The sequence below is a fragment of the Pongo abelii genome, chromosome 18 (assembly GCF_028885655.2).
Source record: "Pongo abelii isolate AG06213 chromosome 18, NHGRI_mPonAbe1-v2.0_pri, whole genome shotgun sequence".
Lineage (NCBI taxonomy): Eukaryota > Metazoa > Chordata > Mammalia > Primates > Hominidae > Pongo > Pongo abelii.
In genome coordinates this window covers 72,862,827-72,878,511 of record NC_072003.2, presented here as the reverse complement: position 1 = coordinate 72,878,511, position 15,685 = coordinate 72,862,827, and the positions used below count along the sequence as shown (strand labels likewise).

At 42.4% G+C, this 15,685-nt stretch overlaps 1 protein-coding gene across 3 annotated transcripts in view; it reads right to left on the bottom strand.

The window, feature by feature from the left end:
• Positions 1-15,685, bottom strand: part of HYDIN (HYDIN axonemal central pair apparatus protein) — a 438,909-nt gene that overhangs the window by 159,211 nt on the left and 264,013 nt on the right. For all 3 annotated transcript variants that reach the window (XM_024234010.3, XM_054534089.2, XM_054534091.2), the window contains exons 31-38: positions 14,275-14,408; positions 13,674-13,810; positions 13,313-13,440; positions 12,969-13,160; positions 12,483-12,632; positions 9,661-9,900; positions 3,809-3,977; positions 1,051-1,230 (exon numbers count right to left, since the gene is read on the bottom strand). In XM_024234010.3, coding sequence (XP_024089778.2) covers positions 1,051-1,230; positions 3,809-3,977; positions 9,661-9,900; positions 12,483-12,632; positions 12,969-13,160; positions 13,313-13,440; positions 13,674-13,810; positions 14,275-14,408 — 1,330 coding nt within the window. The remainder of the gene's footprint in view (positions 1-1,050; positions 1,231-3,808; positions 3,978-9,660; positions 9,901-12,482; positions 12,633-12,968; positions 13,161-13,312; positions 13,441-13,673; positions 13,811-14,274; positions 14,409-15,685) is intronic.

The following is a 15,685-nucleotide window of genomic DNA, read 5'->3' as shown; positions in this document are numbered from 1 at the left end:
TCTCGAACTCCTGACCTCATGATCCGCCTGCCTTGGCCTCCCAAAGTGCTGGAATTACAGGCGTGAGCCACCTTGCCCAGCCTAGCTCATTCTTTTTAAATAGCTGCTAAATAACTCCCACTGTATGGCTTTGTCACAATTTCACTAGTTCCCTACTGAAGGGCATTTAGATGGTTTTCATGTTTTTCCATCCTAAGCATTGTGGTATGCTTTCTTCTCTGTGGGATGTCCAGAGTCAGCCCTGGAGGATCCCAGGCATGGGGAGCAGACTCAGGGTATATGGGGTGGGGAGGGCTGCTCAGAGAGACCAGGAGCCACCTGGGGGCCCGTCAATATAGCCAGGGTGGATTAAATATGAGGCATGGAGCCAGAAATTTCTGTCTTTAATCTTAGTTTTGCCATTACATGCTCCTGACTTAATTTACTCACCTGGTTGATGAGGGCTATGAATGACGACTTAGCTCCCTAAAGATCTCCTGAGCCTCACCCATGATTCCTATTCTGGGGGTGGGCACAGGACAAGGTTGCTTATGCCTTATCATGGTTTATAATGACCAGCAAACGGCCCCCATGAACCCAGTTTCACTGAATCTAATTTTCTAAATATGGTTCCAACATCTTGTAAAACTTGGGGAAAATAAATGCCAGAAAATGGGCCCATAACGATGGGAGGTCAAGAGAAGAGCTCTCTAATGGCCCAACTCGGGGGACACTGGGGAGAGTGTCCCCCATCCCCATAATGTTTCTCTAAACACCTCCCAGTCTGCTGGAATCTTAGCAGGAAAGATTCAAGCCTTCATTTAGTCTAGTTGAAACACACATTACCGTGGCAAGAATGTTTTGTATGCTAAGCTCATCAGCCAACTCTCAAGCTTGTATCCTACTGTGAGCAGCAGATCAGAGCTTCTCTGGAGGGCAGCTGTGGTGGGCAGGGCAGGATGGGCTAAGAGCCATACTAGGAGGCTTGGAGAAAGTGACAAGGTACTGAATATTGTCTTCCTACTTCTGCTTGGAGAGAACTAGTATCAAAACATTAAAATGCTCAGTTACTTTGGAACATGATTTTTTCCAGGCTTTCCTCATCCTCCTCTTCCTCTAGATAGGTTTTGGACTCGACCAACAGGGCGTGCCACTCTTCCAGGTTGGATGTGACAGAGATCCCTCGGCTCAGCGATGTCCTCTTTGTGCTATTGGAGGTTCCCTGATCTGATGAGGTTACATCTTCCTCTTCTGCCAGGGAGCAAAGGATGAAAACACCAGGGGAAGAGTTGGGAGAAGGACAAGGGAGATGGGGGCAGAAAAGGAAAAAAAGATGAGGAGGAGATTCACCATACGGGCTCCCATCACCCTGGACCATTCAACCCAAATAAACAAGAACTGCAGTCAGTCGGCTATTCCTCAGTCTCTCTGTGCACAGTGTTTCTACATTTTAACATTTGTTTAGGAACTAAAATTATACATTTGCTTACAAAATGTGGAAAACTCAGAAGAGCCAAAAATGATGGAATTCAGCTACAAAAAGAGGTGGAGATAGACAAAGAAATGGTGACAGAGAAATTGTACTAAATTTTATCATACCAGCACAGGAGAACTGCAGCATCTCAGAGTTTTAATTTTTAATTGTTTGAAACTAAGCTTGGGGTTATATTGTACATACTGATGTGTAGCCTGCTTTCCCCTTTAATTTATCATGAACATTTCCTGTGTCATTGTTAGGGACAGCTATCCTTTCGTTAGCCCAACACCTTCCTCATTGATTGCCCATTGTTCTATAGCATTTCAGGGGTGCAATGGGCTGTGACTGTATGAGGTGATGCCCCTCTACTACAGGGCAAGACATTCCCTTTGTTACACAAGGCAGAAATTGAGCCTGAGGAGTTGCAGCTCTCTTGTGAATGGTGATCCTGTGACTTGGAACTGCGGGCCTTCCCTGGAAGGAAGGGAAGCAGAGAAGGATGATCTATAGCATGAGAGCAGAGCAAGTAGACAAAGCTCATCAGAGAGGCACTGGTGAGAAGCAGGGTGTGTGCCTTTCTGGGTTCCCTCTGCACCCACTGATCCTGGCTTAGATCACCTTCCATTGGGCCAGGTGGATAAGGGAGCCCGCAATCATGGTGTGTGAGGACAAAGGGAGCACCAAGGCCTTCTCTGCCTTTGGGAGGTCCTTTGCACATTGCAGCCCTTGCCGCCCTGCCTTGGGCTGCTGGGCAGTCTCTCTGATGGTGTGTCTCTCCTCACACTGTCTTCATGACTGTGAGCTCTCAAAGGTAGGGATTCATTGCGTTTTCTGATTTTTTTCCCCAGCACTTTTTTCACTAATTTTTTTTTCCACCACTTCAGCTCAGTGCTTGCAACACAGTGGGTCCTTGTGATGGGCTTAATGGTGTCCTTTCCCAATTCATATGTGGAAGTCCTAACCCCTGAGTATCTCAGAATGTGACTGCATTTGGAGATAGGACCTTTGAAAAGGTAATTAAGGTAAGATGAGGTCACATGGGTGGGTCCCAATCCAGTAGGACTGGTGTCCTTATGAGGAGAGGAGATTAGGACACAGACACACAGAAGGAAGCCCAGGTGAAGACACAGGGAGAAGACACCCAACTGCAAGATGGGATTCAGAAGAAAGCAACCCTGCTGACACTCAGCCTTGAACTTCTAGCCTTCAGATGTGGGAGAAAAGAAACTTCTGTTGGTTAGGCCACCCAGTGTGTGGTATTTGCAATGGCAGCCCTAGCAAACTCAAGGAACGTGACTAAGAGACGGGGTGGGTGGCAGCTGTCTTCTCTCATCTTCTCCTTTTAAGCCAAACTAGTGGTCTCTGATTAGCTTCTATTTCCTGGACAATGAGACAGGTCCAAGGGCAGGAAAAATAACTCCATCCAATCCATTAATGCATTCACTCACACAGCACCCATTTATTGGGCACTATTGGGTCTACTGCTGTTCCATGCACTGATTTTATGGGGAATATTTGATCAATGCCTTTACAGGGACTTCTTGGCTAGTGGTGGAGGCAGTGTGAAGAAACTAATTACATGTATGACTGTTACACAGATGAAAGCAAGTAAAAACAAGGTGGGTACATTTCCAGGATGAGGTTACAGAGAAGCAGGAAAGAGAAGATGCATCCTCATAAGTCACACAGTCCCACAAGTCAGCGAGGAACCTTTATGGCCAAGCACACAAGAGCCCCTGGGCAGATGATGGGATAACTCAGGGGTGGTGGGCCAGAAAAGGCACAATTCTGAGAGCACAGGACAGCTCTGCGATTGGAGTTTGGCCTGAGGACTATGGAGGGGTTGGTCTTTTGCTTGTGTGAATGCCCACCCCCTGCTTTTAGGGCACCAGTTTCTACCTTGTGTGACACATTACTTTGCCTTACCTAGGTCTACCCACAGGAGGCAGTGGTTACCATCATGGACTCTAGAGTCAGAGAGCCCTGGGCTGGAATCCTGATTCTGCCACTTAAAACTGTGGACCTGGCCTCTCTGCGCTTCAGTTTCTCATCTGTACGTCCAAAGTCCTCAACCTGGCATCCAGCAAGTGTTCTTCCAACTATATTAGCTGTTTTTAGGTCATACTATCCCAAATGGGCCCTAGTGACAGCAGAATGTGTTCCAGCCTCTGCATCCATAAAATGGGGATAACGCGATCCATTTTGTAAGGGTTAGCAATAAAATACACAAGGCAGGCAGCACCTGCCTGGCACCTGGCAGGTACTCAGAAATGGGTTGGTCCCAGAGCAGGGGTAATTCAGAGGGGTGAAGGCAATGGTTAGCATGAGGGGTTCTCCACGTTGAGTTCTCACCATTCTCCTGTGCCAGATTCTCCAGATATTTCACCCTCATCTGCTCCTCTTTTGACTTCTTTATCTCCTTGAAGTACTCGTACAGTTCTGGGGGCAGCTTCTCCCCAGGGTTGCGGGGAGGCAGCAGCAGGGTGTTGTAGGAATCATAGCCCTTCAGCTTCCGCAAGATCTGCTCAAGGGGAGAGCGGAAACCCTGTTGGTCTCACTAGAAATCTCCCTGCAGCTCTAAGTGGGTCTGCTCACTGATTTTGTAAAACTCCTGCTCCTGCCTGAGGCTGAGACTTGTACAAATACTTTTTGGATTTCAAAGAGTGGGGCCCTCTGGAGAGGTCTCAGAAGTAGGGCTGAGCTCTGAGCCTGTGGGGATACACGATCTTTATTTTGCTCCATTTCAGCCTGGGCATTTCACAAGTAGAAATATATTTTCTTCTTGTTTTAAAACTAATATATACTCTTTTCCTTTTTTTCCCATGACAAAATTTCAGAACTCCATTATCTACCTTGAGTGACACATTCATTCTTAAACAATATTGTGGTTAGCAATTTTACATTAAGCAAGGGTGTGGTCTCATAAACAGAGGATCCAGGGGAAAAAAAGAGGTAAAATAGTATTAAGTACATGTATGTGTGCACGTGTGTGAATGTGTATTAGGGCTGCCAGATAAAATACAAGATGCCTAGTTAAATTTGAGTTTCAGATAAACAATGAATAACTTTTTAGTATAAATATGTCCTGCGTAATACTTGAGACATACTAAAAAATATTTATTTATCTGAAATTCAAATTTAACTAGACAGCCTGTATTTTTTTCTCCTAAATCTGGCAATCCTAGTGTGTATGTGTATTTATAAGACACAGTAAAATTAAGTTTTAAAAAGCATTTACTTCTTCTACAACCTGATTTATTGGTATCAAACATCTGTTTTGTTAGGTAACCCTTCTTCAGGAGCCCCATTTTTAGTCATTTGAACACCACTGCTAATAAGCTCCATGTAAATATTTGAACACCACTGCTAATAAGCTCCATGTAAAATAAGATCCATGTAAATTTTAGAATTTACATGGAAGGGCAAAATTAAAGCATTAATGAAAAGGAATAAAAGAAGGGTATTGCCCTACCAGATGACAAGCCTTATTAGGAAGCTGTAGTAATAGACAGAGTGGCAATGATGCTGGGACAGACACACTGACCACTGAAATAGAAGAGAAAGCTCAGAATTGACCCATTTATTTATGGAACTGTGATAAAGGATAGAGGTGGCATACAGAATCCATGGGCAAAGGAGGCAATATGCCAAAGACTGGCTGATACAGGGCACAAAGGCCTGGCAAACAAGCAGCAACTGGACTGGGGCAACTCCAAAGGGCCAACCCAGCTCCAGAGCTTCCTGTACGATTAGCTGAAGTCTCTGTTGCCATCTCATCACAGTTCATCTCCCTCCGCCCAACTCTGCTGTCCTGTTCTTCAAAGGTGTTCCTGAGAGTGCCCCCAAGAAACCTCCCACATGCAAATCTCAAGTCTTAGATTGTGCTTTCCACGGAGCCTGACTCTTGATAGGAGGTGCTGTACCAACAAAAGCCACTAAGGATCTCATAAATTCCTGATGAAAAGACTCTCCCCATAGGGGCAGATTCCCATTCTGAGAAAAACTTCTGGGAGCAGACTGCAAACTAAGCAGGCTATCAACACTGGAAGTAAAGAAGACAGAAGATTCAAAGGCTGAGTGGGAGAGGGTCCAGAGGAAGCAGAACCCCCACTCAGCTAAGCCACCTTCAAATTCCTGACCCACAGAAAGCACAAGATGACAAATGTTTATTGTTTTAAGTTGGTAAGTTTGGGGCTAATTTGTTACGCAGCAAAAGATAACAAATACAGCGCTGGGCTTCATGGACAGGAATACCTTATGAGGAAACAATGGAGCAACATATTTAAAATAGTCAAGTGAAGAAAATGTAAGCCAAGAATATTGTATCTGATCTTCAAAAGTCACAGATAAATGGTTACGAATGTTTGAATACTCAGAGAATAACATTCCCATGGTCCCTGCCTGAGAAATCCACCAGAGAATGAACTGTAGACAACCCAGAAGTGATTGGAGAAGCTTCATTGTAAGGATTGGTGTTGGGCATTCAATATGTCTTAGTGTAAAACTAAGACTCCATGACGGAAATTAAGTCCTGATACCTTAATACTATAAACTCTGACAATACAGATAAAATACAAGTAGGAAATATGGGGGAAGGGTACATGAGATGACTACTCAGCTGGTATTAACTGGAAATAAAATCATTTTAAATTAGAGGATGGAAAGGGGAGAAGGAAAAAGAGATTACTAGCTAATTTTAATATTGCTCACAGGAGAGAATTAAGAGGCCGTTTCAAAGAGTAGGGCACTAAGGTTATTAGACAAAGGTGTAGCTCAAGGTAGGGCAGCAGGGTGGGAGCCTGAGATATGGATTTGGGGGAGCTGCTGGAACACAGCACAGAGGCCTCATCATGCTTATGGATAATAGGACTCAGTAGCCTTACTGTTAGTAGTAATATTGATATTACTATTTTGAAGTTATTTTATTAATTTAATTATTTTATTTTATTTTGAGACAGAGTCTCACTCTGTCACCCAGGCTGGAGTGCAGTGGTATGATCTTGGTTTACTGCAGCCTCGACCTCCCAGGCTCAACTGAACTCCCACCTCAGCCTCTCGAGTAGCTGGAACTACAGGCGTGTGTCACCATGTCCAGCCAAATTATTTTGTATTTTTTTTTTTGGAGACAGAGTCTCGCTCTGTCGCCCAGGCTGGAGTGCAGTGGCGCGATCACAGCTCACTGCAACCTCCGCCTCCCGGGTTCATGCCATTCCGCTGCCTCAGCCTCCTGAGTAGCTGGGACTACAGGCGCCTTCCACCATACCTGGCTAATTTTTTTTGTATTTTTAGTAGAGATGGGTTTCACCGTGTTAGCCAGGATGGTCTCGATCTCCTGACCTCGTGATCCACCTGCCTCGGCCTCCCAAAGTATTTTGTATTTTTTTTTTGTAGAGATAGGGTTTTGCTGTGTTGCCCAGCTGGGCTCAAACTCAATCCTCAAGCAATCCTCCTGCCTTGGCCTCCCAAAATGCTAGGATTACAGGTGTGTACAACTATGCCTGGCTAAATGTATATTTTATAAGATAAATTGATAAGTAAGTTTATATCCATGATTTTCAAGAGAAAGCAGAAACAAATGTATCATCAAAGAATTTAGATAAAATCCTATAATCTTAAATTGGAATTTGAAACATCATATGTGTTATGATTTTTTTCCCCTCTTAAAAATCACATTTCCTAATTCTATTTACTAAAAAGACCTAGAAAGTCACAATCCAGTGGTCCAGACTGTGATCTCTAAATGCTATTTCATACTAAAAGGAACAAGGGCTCCTTGGAGAAATGACTGACTCCAGGTCTGGGCAGGAAATGAACCTGTCAAGTCTGGGACATCTTAGGAGTGTCCTCCCTGCCAGTGGGTAACAAGACTTCACCTCCCCCCAAATCTGTCAGTAAAGCCCATGTGAGGAGCCTGGACTTCCACGTCCATCTGGTGGTAAAGAAATGCCCTTCCTCCCCTCTGCTGGGGTGGTGTCAGCTGAGGTCTAGTGGGAGTCAGAACTTTTGTCATTACCCAGTGGTCCTGGGTAGTACGGCTACCCCTCTACTTTTCCATGCAGAGTCAGTGGAGTCCGTGTGGAGAGTAGTAACAAGACACTCCTGCCCCTCCCAGCCAGGAAGGTATCAGTGGAGGCCTTGCAGAGAGGCAGAAATACCACTCCTGCCCAGCAGTAATGAAGAGCTCCTCCTACTGTTTGTCAAAGAAGGCCAAGGAGGGAACCTAGACTATTACCTGCATCTGGCAGTAAGAAGGCAGTGCCCCCTTCTTCCCCAAGTCGTTTCAGAAAAGGCCAGTTAAAACAAAATTTAAATAAGGTCCAGAGTCTCATAACATAATACCAAAAACACCCAGGTTTTAACTAAAAATCTTTCATCGTAGTAACAACCAGGAAAATTTCAGCTTGAATGACAAAAGAAAATGAATAGATATCAACTTCAAGGTAATAGTGATATTAGTTATCTTTCAAAGATTCTAAAGCAGCCATCATTGTAATGCTTTAGTGAACAATTATGAACATACTTGAAGCAAATAAAAAAAAGAAAGTCTTAGCAAAGAAACACAAGATATAAAAAAGAATCAAATGAAAATTTTAGAACGTAAAAATATAGTTACCAAAATAAAAATTCAGTATATGGGCAGAATGAAATGGATGGAGAAGAGAATCAGCGAACTTGAAGATAAAATAATAGAAATTACTTACTGTGGATAACAGAGGAAATAGACTTAAAAAAAAGAAAAGAGCCTCAAAGAACTGTAAAACTGTAACAAAACAAAATATGAGTGTCATTTGAGACCTGGAAGGAAAGTAGAAAGAGCATGAGACTGAAAAAGGTACTTGAATAATGCCTGAAAAATTTCCAAATTAGAAAGAAGATAAAGATCAACAGATTCAAGAAACTCAGCAAATCCCAAACTGAATAAACCAAAGAAATTTATGCCAAGACACATTATAGTCAAACTTCTGTAAACTAAGACACAGAAAAATTCCTGAAAGCAGTGAGAGAGAGAAATGAAAACTTCCCTACAGAGGAAAAAAAAATAATTCAAATGACATTGGATTTCTCATTGGACCATGGAGGCCAGAAGAAAGTGGCATATATTCCAAGGGATGAAAGAACTGTCAGCTCAGAATTCTATATCCAGTGAGCAAATCCTTCAAGGATGAGGGGGGAAGTGAAGGCATTCTCAGATGAAGGAAAACTAAGAAATTTCTATCAGCAGGCATACCCTAACAACAGAGCTAAAGGTAGCTCTCTAAACAGAAAGTTAATAATAAAAGAAGAAATCTTGGCATACCAGAAAGGAAGAAAGAACAGAAAGAGTAAAAAGAGAGACAAATATAATACATTTTCCCTTTCCTCTGGGGTCTTCAAATGTATGTTTGACAGTTGAAACAATAATTATAGTGCTAGCTAATATAAGAAAAATATTTAAGACAGTTATATTAAAAATCGGAAGGCTGAAGGGAGTTAAATGGAGGAAAGTTTTCTAAATTACACTAGAACTGGTAAAATGTCAATACCAGTGATTGACATTTAATCATTGACAGTCGATGATTATAATGTTATGTACAGATAATGTAATACCTACAGCAATAACTAAAGGAGCTATACAAAGAGATACACCCCAAAACACTCTGGGTAAATAAAAATGGAATGTTAAATAATGTTGAAGCAACTGACAGGAAAGTAGGAAAAAGTAAACAAAAAATTCCTGAAGGCAAAAGAATTCCAAAAAACAATAAAACATGCAATGGCAGACTTAAGTCCTGAAATAGCAATAATTACACTAAATGTAAACTAAATATATCAACTAAAGTCTAAATAGATCAACTAAAGTCAGAGACTGGCAGAGCATGTTTTTTAAAATGACCCAATTACACGCTGTCTACAAGTAATTCAACTTCAAATACAATGATATTGGCAAGTTGCTACATACGGTTCTTTACTATTTGAATTTTAACCGTGAACATCCATTAGCTTTTCAATTAGTTGCTTAAAATGTCTAGGATTCTACTCAGGTCAAGGGAAGTAAGTCAGAAAAGGCTATAGGGAAGTAATCACTAAATTGACAAGGAAGAATTCAAGGGGAAAAAGACGGGAAAGGCCCGGAGGATGTTATTGCGTGCAGAGAAAAGAGCATGAGTGCATAGCAGGGTCCAGCACGTGTAGAAAAACAGAGTTTGGCTTTGGCCTCTGCTCACCTTTTCTTCTATGAGATACTGCTGATCAAATTCTAAGGAATAAAACTCAATGGGGAAGTTGCAGGGATTCCTCACTATCACCTCGGCCTCATCTCCAGGTGCACAAAGTAGCAGTGGCCCCAGATCCAGGACTGAAGGACTAAATTCCAGGCGTGGCTCTAGACCTTGCCCACGTGCCAGCAGGGTAAGCTTTTGAGCACTCTGGGCAATCTGAAACACCAGGGTTTGGCTGTAGAATTTCTGGAAAACATAAAAACAAAACAAGCATCTGAATTTATTTCCATTACATGTCATGTAAAACAAAACACCGCTGAGGGGAAAAAACGTATCTATTTAGATTAAGAGAGAAAACTTATTATAAAATTGCATAAGAGTAATTTATATTACCGAATTAACACAAGTACTGGGTATTTAGCATGCCAAGCATTGTACCAAGTGCTAGATATCAAATAAATTCTGGGTGTCTATCATTCTAGCACTTGTATCAAGTGCTTCATCATTTGCAGCAAGCCCTCTGAGTGTCACTGTCACATTCCTCAGATCTTCCAGTGTGCTCAGACTTCCAGCTGCCACTGTCTGCACCTCTGGGCCTGAAGGTTCTCATTTCATGGACCCTGCTGCCCATGGGCAGGGGAGGGCAGGGCAGAAATGCCAGGGAAATGATATCATCTGGAATTAGTTATCAAGCAATGACTCTGGGGATTTACCGTAAAAAGACCCCAGCTCCCTTGCTCCTGAGGAGTGATGATACTGAAGTGCGTACTTTGTGAATTTTCCCAGAGTTTGGCAGAATGCCAGAGCTGGGGCATTCAGTTCATCAGATACAATTACAACCAGATACTGGTTAATAGTGATATCATAACTACTCACATGTTTTCTCAAAATGGTCCCCAAATCTACATTCCATCCCATAGTTCCAGTCTGATTTCACTGGGGAACCTACTAAACACGCAGATCCTCAGATTCCATCCCTAGAAATCCTGACTCTGTAGGGGCAGAGTAAGGCTGGGATTCAGCATTTTTAACCAGATGCCTAGGTTATTCTGGCATAGCTGGACTCGTGGCTTGGTTTGAGTGGAAATTATGCAAATCACAATTTGAAGACCTCCTATCTTGGCTTGAAGGGGAAAAAGCAAATGGATGGAATGTATACAGACATACACACAGAAATATCTATTTCTGGACACAATAAGATAAATTATTGGCTAAGAAGAGTTTCTCTATAGTTATGGGCTTAGTACCTTATGATTCAAACTTCTATATTTTAATTGCTGCTTATAGAAATCTTTCTAAAACATTTCATTCATTTTCTTGAACATGTTATCATGCCTAAGAATTGTTGTTGTGGATGTCATTGATTTCTTGGCGCTGCTAATGTTGATGATGATGCAGATACATGGATTGTATGGGCTGCAGGGCTAACCAATTCCTTGTATACAGCTAATAAATTTCTCCCTTAATTGGTGGAAACATTTTATTAACTTTGACCAATTCCAACTCAACATTCATGAAACTGCTTGAACAAATCTTTTTTTTTTTTTTTTTTTTTTTTTTACTATATTTCCCTCATTAAGTAATGGGAAAAAAATCCACAATCTTGAGTAAACCCTTTGAAAATTTTAAGACTCTTTAAGAATGACAAACATATTACTAATTTTCTTTTAAATGGACTGGGAAGATTTTGATAATGATAAAAACATGGGTTTTATTTTAGAATGAGATAGGAAGTCGTCTGCTTTTTCTCTTTCTCACTGAAGGTGCTTAAGCATTTCCTCAAAGCGATTACAAGGAAAATGGGAGTTAACCATAGCTCTTCTATAAAACACAGATCAATTTTTCTTTTAAAATAACAGAATAGAGAAAAATATATTTCCCAAGTGCCTTAGGCTTTGAATAAAAGTCTTTACAGTGCAACCTCTTGAGATTCTCTCTGGTTCGAGGATTTTATTAATTTTACTATGTTCCTGGTCAGAAGTAGCTTTAAGTTGATTATGTTCACAAAAGAAACATTTATGAGGCTCCGGGAGGCCATCTACCAGGACAAACTTTTCACGACTACTGATGATAATAGTTAATAGTTATTGAGAGACTTACTTACAAAGAGCAGCACTCTGTGTAGTTTATTCAATACTGTGCATTTAATCTTCAAAATGACCTTAGGAGGTAGTCATTACAGGTTGACAATAAGTTATCTGAAACCCAGGGGCCAGATACTTTCAAATTCAGATTTTTAAAATAGTAAGCACAGTACATATACCCTATGTTACCTAATACCTTCAGCAGGGTCTGGGGCAGGTCCCCTGTAATCAAACACATTAACAGTTGTTGGCAATGTTTGACTCTGAAAACAAAGGTTAAATGGCATCATGTCAGTTCAGATGAGATTTTTCTGCCAAATGAGTTTTAGTGCAAAGCTTATGAAATCTCAAACCCCCCACCCCCAGTTTTGGATCTTACTGGGTTTCAGAATTTCAATAAGGACTTTTGATATGCAACATTACTATTTTTTCTTTTATCTATGAGTGAACTGAGACTGAATGAGGCTAAGTAATTTCCTCAAAGACACACAGCATGTAAGTGTGCAGAGGCAGAAGGCTACTAACCCAGGCCTTCTGATAAAAACTGATGTGTTAGTCCGATGATTCCAGACCACCAGGCCACACAGCTCCTATGTGAACCAGAAGTGCTTGAGATGCCATATTCAGAAAAGCAAGGCACAGGTCACTCAAAGCTTCCCTTGAGACCCAAACAAGCATGGACTTTGAGTAAAGCTCAAAGAGATCCAGAGAATCTAAATGAAGCCGCGTTTCTTTAAAGCTCACCTCTTCTTTTGGCATGAATTTCACTTGCACGTTGGACTTCTCACCAGGATCCAAGACTCCAGAAATGGGCTGGATTTCGAAGATCCGTGTCTTTGGCTTTAATTCAGCACGTAGTTTCTGTCTTAAGTACTTCGGCATGTGTTTCTCCAGCTGGTTTATAAATATTAGACAATTAGATCATCTTCTACGGAAAATGAGCTCATTCACCTTCCACTCACACAACCCACATTTCCTGAGTACCTCTCAGGTGTCGGGGAATGTGTAGACACCAGAGGTACAAAGATGAATAAGACATTCCACCCAACAGCATGGCCTGATAGGACCTCAAGCGCTGGGCTAAGGGCCCAGGTTTTATTCAGGAGGCAATGGTTGCCACTGAAAATCTTTGAGCAGGAGATTGAAATGATGAGCGCCAAGACCTAGAGTTACAAATCTGGCTGAAATGGAGATGGAGAAAGGAGGACCAATGGGCCACAGCTCATTTACCTTGTCAACAGGCTTTTGGCTCTGGACAAACCATTCACAAGGGACTTGGAGATGATTGGAAAGCTGAATAGTTTCCACCAGGCACTGTCCACACTGAATTGTGGCAAAGTCCACTTTTCCACGAGAGAGAGTCATGGTTGGAATGGTCACCTTGGCTTGGAGACAGATGTGAACTGTTGGCCCTCCAACCACCTAGAGAGGGTATAAACTGTAGTTATCACATGGCATGGGGTTGGGGAAAGGAAGAATCATGGCTCTGACATAATAACTCGATTATCCCAGGGGCCATCAGCAAGCAGAGCTGGAAACCTGCAGGTCCGGGTGGGCCCAGCGGTGCCTTGTACCTTGATGGGCAGAATGACTTCTTTGCTTCCAACAGGAAGATTGGCCCCCTGTGGGTCAAATCTCACTTCAAATATTTCCGTTTCACAATGAGGCAGATTCTTTACACGATCTAGCTCAGTACTGAATCCTGGACCAAGACAAAAAAAAATTTCTTCGTGGGAAAGAGAAACAGCAAACAAGAGCTGCTCTACAGAAAGCCCCCACTGGGTCAGAATGACTGCTCAAAGGATCACTGAACAGCCCAAGAATCCTTTTAGCTGATCCCAGAGGCACAAATGCTGCTCCAGGAGGACAGTACTGATGAGTTCCTTGCGAGAAATGACCAAGTGCAATAGGAAAGGGTCTCCCCAGCCTGGGTACCTGTCTCATGAAGGACACGCTTGTCTGCGTGGAATGACACTGGAAAGTGACTGGTGTTGATGATCTTGATGATGTGGGTTCGGACTTCGCCAAGGATGATGTAGCCAAAGTCCAGGATGTACTCTGGCAGCTGGATTCTGAAATGGTTAATAGACCTTACTAGTCACTTTCAAACCCAGAAGGCTACTTTTCCAAAAGTGAGAGAGTCTGATTTATTTTTCTACCTCCTGTGCACAATTTTATTCTCCAGAGTGGAGAACAACCAATGGCTACCCAAACGGAGACTAGAAACAACGTTAACTCCCCCAGAGATTCACACCACTGTTTTGGCCATTATCTCAGAACATGTTCAGCGTGGGCCCTTATGGACCTGAAGCGAAGCCTGTCCATTAGACATAGCTGTAATGTTCTCACTCTAAGAGGCAGAAACCTGCCCAGTTGGCTTGATGCTAGGGGATGGCGGATAAGTGAGGAGAGTGGATTTCATTGCGAGATGATCAGCCAGTGTTTCAGGGAGTGTGCTGCATGAGGCAGCACTGCTTGCTCTGCTACACTCTGAAACAAGCACAGCACAGAAGGGCGGTCACTGGAAACCACTCACTTGGCCAGTTTGCGGCGACTCCGATGGCTGAAGCAGGTGTCATCCATAGGATCAGGGGTGGTTGTTTTCTGATGTTCTAGGACATAGCTTTGGACTATAAGTCTTTCTACCTCCATCTGGAGATGAGCACTTACCTGAAGCAAGAGGGAAGAGCAAGTCAGCAAATTCTTTAGGAACATGCATTCTCAACAGGGACAATATCGCCCCTAAAGAGGCAAAAATTAGTTCTTGGAGGGTGGTGGAAAATATCTTAAATATTACAATGGTTTGTGGCCCCCAAAGAGCCACAGAACATAACAGATACACAGTATGTTTAAAGCATCACATTTTTCCTGGGAAGGGCATGGGGAGGGTAAGCAAATCGGTATATCCACACCACGGAATACTCAGCAGTAAAAGGGAATGAATTATTGAGGTGCACAACTTGAATGGATTACAAGGGCATTATGTGGAATGAAAAAAGCCAATCTCAAAAGGCGATGTGCTGTATGATTCCATTTATATAACATTCTTGAAATAACAAAAGACTCAAGATGGAGAACAGACGAGTGGCTGCCAGAGGTAAGGGACAGGGAGAGAGGGGTGGATGTGGTTATAACCTGGGCACATGTAAGGCCAAACACAAATGGAAAATGAGGCTTAGTTCTCCTTGTTGAAAATAAGGGAAGAGACTTCTCTTCCTCTCCTTAGAGTATTTAGTTTAGGACATTTGTAATTTTAAGTTCTTTGAAATGTTATCTCTTTGAAATGTAGATAAATCTTTTTAAAAGTGAAATAAGCCTCTTGCCAGCTTTAGGACGCAGAAGTGTCCTTCTCAAGGACCTGGGAACCATCTCTTTGACATGTAATCAGCAAGAAAGGTGAAGTCCCTACTCCCAGTTTCTGTGGAAGGATGGGAGCCTAGCTTCCATGGGGCCCTGCTAGAAAGACAAGTTTGTTTTTCCTTTGGATAAAGCCAATTAGCTAACACAGTTGGTCACCTCAATTACCATGTCGATTTAGGATAAACTATGTGTGACAAATGATGGTGTCAAGTCCCCTTACTTGAGACTAGCTATTTTTTACTCTGAGAACAGGAATGAAACGGATTGGATCTGGTTGGCTCTATAGGAGGGGCAGACTTCCTTCTGTCTTTGCAATCTCTCAGCAAATTGCCTGTGATGGGCATCACATTCTGGTTTAATGCTTATTCAATAATAAAATTGTTTTCTTTCTCTTCTACCTCTGTGGATAGATTTTCTGGGTTGGAAGGAGATTTTAATTTTATTTCCCCAAGAAGCATGAGGAATCCTGGTGGTAATGGAGTAGTTCTGGATCTTAACTGTGGTGGTGGGTTCACAAATCTACATGCGATAAAATTGCACAGAACTACACCACACACACACACACACACACACACACACATGCACGC